The sequence below is a fragment of the Theobroma umbraticum genome, unplaced genomic scaffold, assembly GCF_002168275.2.
Source record: "Theobroma umbraticum cultivar Fairchild unplaced genomic scaffold, ASM216827v3 scaffold_50.0, whole genome shotgun sequence".
Lineage (NCBI taxonomy): Eukaryota > Viridiplantae > Streptophyta > Magnoliopsida > Malvales > Malvaceae > Theobroma > Theobroma umbraticum.
The window spans coordinates 6,534,992-6,543,446 of record NW_018397261.1 but is presented as its reverse complement, the minus strand read 5'-3'; the positions used below and the strand labels follow the sequence as shown (position 1 = coordinate 6,543,446).

Here is an 8,455-nt window from a genome sequence, read left to right as displayed (position 1 = left end):
CCTAATCACGGCCATTTAGATTCCCTCAACCGTTGTTGCACGTCCCGTGTTCGATTCCCTACAAACCCCGCAAAAACCTCTTTCTCTCTCTTAATCTCTATAAAAAATAAGAGAAAGAAGAAAAATCGTCTTTGTTTCACTCTTCTTTGCTTCTTTCTTCTTATTCTTCTTCTTGCTCTCTCTGGCTTGACTGCAGAAATGGCTTCACAAGAACAGTTATCCGCCATAAAGGTACGAAATAATTATTCAAAAAAAATGGCAAAATTGTGAGAAATATGAACAGTTAGTTTAAGTATAATTTAACTTTTCTTTTTCCATTTTTAATGGTAGGGCGCGAAAGTGCTTATGGTTGGGGCTGGTGGGATTGGCTGTGAGCTTCTCAAGACTCTTGCTCTTTCTGGGTTTCAAGATATTCATATTGTAAGTTAATAAACTTTCTGTTTAATATTTCTTAAATATGGGTTTATTTTTTTCCCAGCTTTTACTTTACCCATTATTTACTGACGCGTAGGGTTTTTTTTCTTCTGTGTTCTACTCATTTATTATGTTTTTGTTTTTACTTTTTAAATTCTTTGTTTAACTGGAGTTGGCGCTAGGGTTTAAACAGTGTAATTAAGTTTTTACGTTAAAACCTTATTTTTAAGACTTAGGGTGCTTAATTATGTTTGATATTGGCAGAAATTAGTTTGTAGAAAATTCACGGGGAATTATTTAATTTTCATGGGTCTTAAGTTTTTATTTACCTTTGTTTATGGAATTTATAGAAACGGCAGTATGACTGAAATGTGACACCAATTAGTGAGATGCTAATCCTAAAATGTTGCAAAGTGATTTTTTGCTGTCTCTATGAGCGATGACAGTGATCTGTCCTAGAGGTTTAGTTCGTTTACTGGAGTTTTTTGGATGCATGTTTTCGGTTGCATGGGCAAAATCAGTTTGATAATAGATTCGGGTGGTTTTTATGCAATTGATTTGTACTGGTGATGTTGGAACGGAAGGTGGAACCTGTGGTGCTTTTGTGCATGTTATAGGACAGTGAAATTGATAGCAGCGTAGAGGTCATCATGCTTGGAAAGCATATTGTCAAAATGGCAGTTGTCTGGGGAGATAGTGGAAGTTTGGAGTGGTGGTAGTACGATGTTGTCTTTAGTTTGGCTTGATTGGAAGCAATGCTAATCGTTGATTTTTGTACTGGCGTGAATTAGTCATAGCAGTTTAGGGATGGGGTTGGTTATGATGATACAAAAGTTAGATGCATTGTTCTAAGATTGTGCTAAGTGCTGATAATAAGCTACTGATGTTTTGGGTGCTAGTTACAAATGCATCAATCCTATAGGTGGAGGTGGTGCTAAGGATGGTACCTGGGTATCATCATTCTACTTGGAAATTTGATGGCTGTAAAAATTTTTGTTTCCTTTGTTATTTAGTATTATTAAAATATGTTAGTTACTATGTGTTGGAAGTGAAGTTGATCATGTGGGGCTTGAGCTGGTATTTTGTTTTTCGATTGTTTGCATCTAACTTACTGGCTTAAGTAATTGGTATTTTATTTTGGAAATTATTTATTCATGCAATTATATTTATCTGCTTGTAGATTGACATGGACACTATAGAAGTCAGCAACCTGAATAGACAATTTTTGTTCCGACAATCCCATGTTGGGCAGTCTAAGGCCAAGGCAAGTACATTTAAAAGCATTTTTCCTTGTTAGCTTGCATTGGAATTTATAAGTTGATGGTTTATAGTTCATCCATATTTTGATCAGGTTGCTCGAGATGCAGTCTTAAGGGTCAGGCCCAATATAAGCATTACACCATACCATGCAAATGTTAAGGAGTCTCGCTTCAATGTGGATTTCTTTAAAGAGTTTGATGTTGTTCTGAATGGGCTGGATAATTTAGATGCAAGGCGCCATGTGAACCGTCTTTGCCTGGCAGCTGATGTACCATTGGTTGAAAGTGGGACCACAGGGTTCTTGGGACAGGTAATTTAGGTTTTTACATGTCTTTTAGCATTAATCTTTTGATTCTCATCTTGTAACTAGGTTGCATGTGTGGATTGCTCATGGTCAGGCTTTGTCTAATTTTTCTTAGTTTGTGCATGTACGAATCCACTAAATTTATTTTGATCTTACATGCTGTATAACCAATAATCTGAAGTTCCATTATTTTATGCGAAGAATTACTCATTGAAGGAACTCACTCCTAGAACAGGTGACCTTTTCTATCCTATTCCCGTAGCATCTTAAGTTTCTGTTTGGACGGAGCTTGTTTCTCTTGGTAAGTGCTATTGAAGGCTTGCTTCATAAAATTTTTTAGCAAATGGGTCCTATACAAATATTATCAATGCTGGGATACATCTTTGAAATATGATTGAAAGTTTATTGGTTGCTGTTTCTCCATTGGCAAAAAAAGTTACCGGTTTTCTTGGTCTGAACCTCAAATTTGACTAGTGTAAAAGTTCATGCAGTGCATTAAGCGATTTAATTCAGTAAAACAAAGGTAAAATGTTCCTTTACTTCTAGTTTAGCATGTGCATGTATTTGCTTTTGTTTCTCTTTGTACTTGTTTAGTAACTTAATCTTATGATTGCTTAAGGTTCTGAAGATTAGGGTTCTTTGGAGTTCGGGGCTATGTTTGACTACTGAAATTGTTTGTTATTTGACTTAAAAAACTTGAACTTTCGTGTTATTGCTTGTCAAGTGCACTATATCTCTTATACACATTCTAAAATTATATTTCTGGTGTCACTCCCCTTCTCTTTTTTGCTTCGCTTCAGCATTATGTTATTAATTTGTCTGAATGGTTCTGATGATGACCATTTTGTATGATTATAATTATCTTGGATGCAGGTCACTGTACATTTGAAGGGAAAAACAGAATGCTATGAATGTCAGCCAAAACCTGCCCCAAAGACTTATCCTGTATGTACAATTACAAGCACTCCGTCGAAGGTAATCATTCATTAAGCTGAGAGATATTTATTTGGGTGGGGGTAGGGTGGGATTTCATTTGCTTGTAGCAACTGGTAGTGTTGCTAGAATTATGATGATTAAATCTATTTGTTGTTTGCCAAGAAATTGCTATGCCACAATTTCTAATCATATTGTTTGATTTGCAGTTTGTTCATTGTATTGTGTGGGCAAAGGACCTGCTTTTTGCAAAGTTGTTTGGGGACAAGAATCTAGAAAATGATTTGAATGTGCGCTCTAATGATGCTGCAAATTCTTCAGAACATTCAGAAGATGTATTTGAATATAGAAAAGATGAAGATATCGAACAATATGGAAGAAGAATATATGATCATGTATTTGGTCATAACATAGAATTGGCTCTGTCTAATGAAGAAACGTGGAAAAACCGTAACAAACCACGGCCTATATATAGTAAGGATGTCCTGCCCGAGAAACTATCTGAACAGAATGGAAACATGGAAAAAGGTTGTGTAACTGATGACGTCTCTGCCATGGTATCTCTGGGCTTGAAAAATCCTCAGGATGTATGGAGCCTTGGAGAAAATTCAAGAGTTTTCCTTGAGGCTTTGAGATTATTTTTCTTGAAGAGGGAAAAGGTCAATGTTGATCTGTTGCTTTTGAAAAACTAAATGATCATTTCTTCCTACCAAGTTAGACTGATTTATTTTACTATTTGACAGGAAATAGGGAACCTGACTTTTGATAAAGATGATCAATTGGCTGTGGAATTTGTTACTGCTGCTGCAAATATTCGTGCTTCTTCTTTTGGGATTCCTTTACATAGTCTTTTCGAAGCTAAAGGTATTGCTGGTAATATCGTGCATGCTGTTGCAACAACAAATGCTATCATAGCTGGGTTGATCGTGATTGAAGCAATTAAGGTTTTAATAAAGGATAGCAACAATTACAGGTCTAGTTCAGTTTCTTTTTTTTTTCTATTCAATTTGTTTTCTTGTAATATTTTTGGTATTTAAATACAAAGTAATTATGTAGTTCAGTTTTGTTGTAAGTACTGAGTGTATGTTATTATGTTCATTTTAGTACAAAGTAATATATAGCGGTCATTGTCATTGTTCAAAATTATACTTCTCATCTCAATCCTTCATGAGTGCAAATTGCTTTTTTATGATAATTATGCTGTATTTTGGCTCTAATCTGTTTTGGACGCCCATGCAGGATGACATATTGTCTAGAACATCCTTCAAGAAAGATGCTTCTTATGCCTGTGGAACCCTATGAACCTAACAAGTCTTGCTATGTTTGTTCAGAGGTATATCTAAAATGCTTGTCTGAATGGAATTTCCTTTGTAAATTTTTCATATCACACTTACGTGTAATATCTTGAAAACAGACACCACTATCACTTGAGGTTAATACTCATCGTTCTAAGCTGCGGGATTTCGTTGAAAAGATTGTTAAAGCCAAACTTGGCATGAACTTTCCACTAATTATGCTAGGGGCAAGTATTCTTTATGAAGTTGGTGAAGATCTTGAAGAGGATATGGTAGCAATTTATGCTGCAAACCTTGAGAAAGTAAATTTTTCCCCCTTTCCTCGGTTTTAAATAAAATATTTCAATATAAATTTGCTGTCTTTCTGCAATCAATTACTTCTGGGTTCAAAATCTTGAAATTACAGGTGTTTTTCTTTTACACTTTGGCACAAAAGAAAGTGCGATAATTGTGATTTATTTCACTTCACAGGCCTTATCTGAGCTGCCTTCTCCAGTTACCAGTGGGACTGTGCTTACTGTAGAGGATCTTCAGCAGGAGTTCTCTTGTAATATCAATATCAAACATAGGTTGGTCTTTACCTTGATTATCTGAATGTAAAAAATTTAAAAATCCTTTTCTGTTATGTCCCTAGAAGGCTCTTTAAAAATATCTGATGAACGTTTGACTGGCTTCATCAAATTAATTTCTCCTTTTTGCCTGTCTTTTTTCTGTGGTGTACTTGTGTGTATAGTGGTTACATCTTTTGCTTCTGGCATATAGATCTTACTCCCTGGTTAAAACATAAAAAATCACAGAAAATTTATTTAGCTAAAATAATCTGTTTTGGTGATTGCATGTCAATTAATAAGGTTGGTTGTTTTTTTCATTTTTTTTTTATCTCAACTGATTCTTGACATTACTCATATAATTAGACTAGACATCTTCTTGTTATTAAGTCACATGATGAGTACAGGCTGATCTCAAAGTTGGTAGTTTTATATGTGCTTCATTTGTTTCTGAATGCCTTCTCTAATTTGCTTTTCTGTGATTGTCATATGGCCAGCGTGTAAATTTTATACATGATGCTTGTATTGTCAATGGAAGTTGCATCAATTGTTATCCTGCTTTTGGGCATTTGTCCTCAAATATTAAGAGTGATTTATGAAATTTACTCTTTATTCTCGCAGGGAAGAATTTGATGAGGAGAAGGAACCTGATGGAATGCTTCTCTCTGGATGGGTTGAACCTCCTGTGGATAAGGACAAGGATAAACCTATTGGAAATGGTGAAAGTACATCCAATGCTGTACCAGCAGAGGAGAGTCTGGAGGCCAAGAAGGACGTTACAATTCAGGAAATTTCAGAGGTGACTGCAATTGCTACTGGGACGAAAAGAAAATTGTCTGAGGTTTCGAAAGGCACCACTCCAGATCATTCAGGCCTTTCTGATGGAACTAGAAATCACAATCAACTCGAAAAGCTTGATGTTGATGATGAGGATGATGAACTCATGATATCTGATGATTGGGAATCACTCACCAAGAAGAAAAGGTTGTAATAGGTTTGACATCATCTTGATTGTGGACAGCATCTTACCTCTGATTTTGTATCATTAGGTTAAAATGGTGATTCTTTTGGAGGCCATAATTGTTATTATGTTAGGACAGAGTCTATAGTATGTTGCTTTGGTTAGATGTTACTAATTGTTACGTCCATTCCCCTTTTGTGGTTTACAAGCGTAGCTACAATGTGTATTCCTCCTAGTTTTAGATTAACAGAGGGTTGTAACGTTGCGACTATTCAGAATTCTTTGAACATCAATGTGAAATGAAATCAATGTCGGAACTAAATGGGAACTGCTTCGTTTGATTACTGGAAACAATGAACTTCTTTCTACAGGTTCCCGATCGTGGTTCTTTGGCATGCTTCAGGGATGATTCCATTTGACTCTCAGCCTGCAGCAATGAATGTAATGCATTGCCATATTCACCAGGCATGAAGTCAAGAAGAAAGGTAATTCTTAATTATTATTGTTATTAAGCAATTCCTGCATTCTGCAGATGGATGTAATGCGAAACTGAAAACTCTCTTCGTTTTTGATTAAAGTAAAGTGAACTCATGTACACAATCGGATAGCAGATATATTTACACGCCAATGCAAGGTGCAGCGCAATGAGTGCAACTGGATACTCTTCGACATGGATAAGGAGTGTAAAGCTGCATCTCCTTCTTATTTGAATACTTCTTCCTTTTCTTCGCATCGGGATGTTCTTGTTTCTTGAGATCCTCGAGGCAACGAACATCTGCAATGCACGCGAATGATCTTGCTTTTCCCGAGTAATACCTCGACAACCCTCTCCTGCTGAACAACAAAGGTTGCCCATCATGTTGAATCATCAAACATTTTAATTCGTTTTTGTTTTCTAATGATAGAAATAACATGTTTAGCCACAAACCAAATCAAATCCTTACTTTTGGGGAAGGCTGCTCCTCAAGGCTCCCATGTCGAAAGCCCTCTTTTGGGTTTGATCCTCCATACCGAATAATGTGAGAGAGTAGTTGTTGAGACAGAAGGAATGTCAATCGCTGGGGATTTTATATCAAAGTTATGGCAATGGGGGATAAGAGCTCACACGTCATGGGGTGTAGAAATTCAGGATTCTACAAATATGGATTGCTTTGCATTTCAGGCCAAAAAGATAGAATCAAGTTGACGGCACAGACATCCACATCCACATCCTTATCTAAACTTCCTCTTGTTCATTCAAAAGGTTTTAAGGCATCTCTCTTACCCTTTTCATTTCCTACTTTCTAATAACGCCCACCAATTTCATTATATTAATTTAAAATGGTGGTGGAGAATTAGGATTACCCATGCCCATTTTTCTCCTTTAATGGTGATGGTGGAGAATGAATATTACTGCAATTTGTTTGCCTCAAAATGCCTAGTGTTGGGACCTGTTTCTATGGCTGACAATTGATTTTTGAATTATAAGCAAATAATGATTCAAAAGTGGAAGTTCAAAGGTAAGAATTCATTTTGGGTCCTTTGTGTATTTAGATTCCTACTTTATTTTCAGCCTTTTATGTCCTTTTAAAAGGCCTGAATCTGATCAGATATGGTGAAAAAGAAAAGAAACATGCCCATTACCTAAAAATAGAATCCACCACCCCTTCAGCCATAGCTCTTTTCTTTTCTTTCCATCGTATTTTAATCACAAATCAAAGGAATTTGAAGGAGATTTCGTGCGTTATTGTTTTCCAGCCGTACAGTGGAATGCTCAGAAACGTTTGGTGCCATGAGCCATGATCATCTCAATCCTGCATTTTAAAATGAATTAACCGAATCAATCTAAATTAAAATTTTAATTAATTGAATTAAATTGATTAATAATCCAATTTTTTATATGATTATCATATTAAAAATATATTGTTATAATACGTTTATATTATTATATATCTTATAACTTATAAACGGTTTGTACTCAAAGTGGTTAATTTGATAATTAATCAAAGAAACATTTTCAAACCAATCAAATTAATTTTTAATAATTATATTTATTTTTGAATTAATAAATCGAATTAATCTAATTTTCTTTTTGGTTCGATTAATTCGGTTTTAATAAAGAAATACTCACCCTTTTCAAATGAATATTAATGTTCAGATGCAGGAGACTCTCATGCTAGCTTTGGTTGTCTGATTTCAGTTTTCAATGCAGTTAAGATTCAATGTCAACTTGTTATTAACCTGAACAAAAGACTATACTCTTCAACAAGTAAGAAGAAAAGGGTTGTTTTGGAGGTTTAAAGCTGGATTTGTTTACCCAGAAAACTTAAGCAGTGCAATTGAGAATGTAAAATTGGCATTATCTGTCTGGTGTCATACCAACTAATTATTGACACAATTTTGCAGCTGGAACCAATTCTCATTGAAACTGTTGGTATATTGAATACGAACTTACACCACTATGCTAAAGCATTATACAAAATTGCTAACTGCTAATGTTTCATATGATAGTAATTTAATTGACACATAAGATTAATGGTACTGCATGTATGGTTGAATCTGACACCAGTACAGTAATCATGATACTGTATATTTTTTTGTATAAGTCTCTTTGTCTACTAAATTGAGTACTCCCCACACAAGAATGAATGAAAGAGAGGTGAGCCAGAGAGAGCTTAGATGAAATAATCGTTACATATAGCATTTGCACTTTTTTTTTTTTTTTTATGGGAGAAAAGAAACGCCTGCCCCGAGACTTCTT

The 8,455-nt window shown here is 35.2% G+C and overlaps 1 protein-coding gene and 1 long non-coding RNA gene across 2 annotated transcripts; one reads left to right on the top strand and one right to left on the bottom strand.

The window, feature by feature from the left end:
* The first annotated feature begins 6 nt into the window (after positions 1–6).
* SAE2 (SUMO-activating enzyme 2) lies at positions 7–6,122 on the top strand. The gene is made up of 11 exons (XM_021430997.2): positions 7–231; positions 331–420; positions 1,595–1,678; positions 1,766–1,984; positions 2,852–2,953; positions 3,121–3,570; positions 3,655–3,884; positions 4,151–4,244; positions 4,326–4,508; positions 4,678–4,775; positions 5,376–6,122. Exons 1-11 carry the CDS (start codon positions 199–201, stop codon positions 5,743–5,745), a joined length of 1,953 nt encoding a protein of 650 aa, XP_021286672.1. The 5' UTR covers positions 7–198; the 3' UTR covers positions 5,746–6,122.
* Positions 6,123–6,261: 139 nt separating this feature from the next.
* On the bottom strand, positions 6,262–7,524 carry LOC110418307 (uncharacterized). Its single transcript, XR_002445385.2, has 2 exons — positions 6,660–7,524; positions 6,262–6,549 (listed from the first exon to the last, which is right to left on the bottom strand). It is a non-coding gene; the product is annotated as an uncharacterized LOC110418307 (long non-coding RNA).
* Positions 7,525–8,455: the final 931 nt, after the last annotated feature.

What these genes read in the sequence shown, in the direction of transcription:
- SAE2 (XM_021430997.2), top strand. Translation starts at nt 199, where the DNA reads ATGGCTTCACAAGAACAGTTATCCGCCATAAAG. An exon ending in GGTTTCAAGATATTCATATT is followed by an intron (nt 421 to 1,594) that starts GTAAGTTAATAA and finishes ATCTGCTTGTAG; the next exon opens with ATTGACATGGACACTATAGA. An exon ending in AAGGATAGCAACAATTACAG is followed by an intron (nt 3,885 to 4,150) that starts GTCTAGTTCAGT and finishes ACGCCCATGCAG; the next exon opens with GATGACATATTGTCTAGAAC.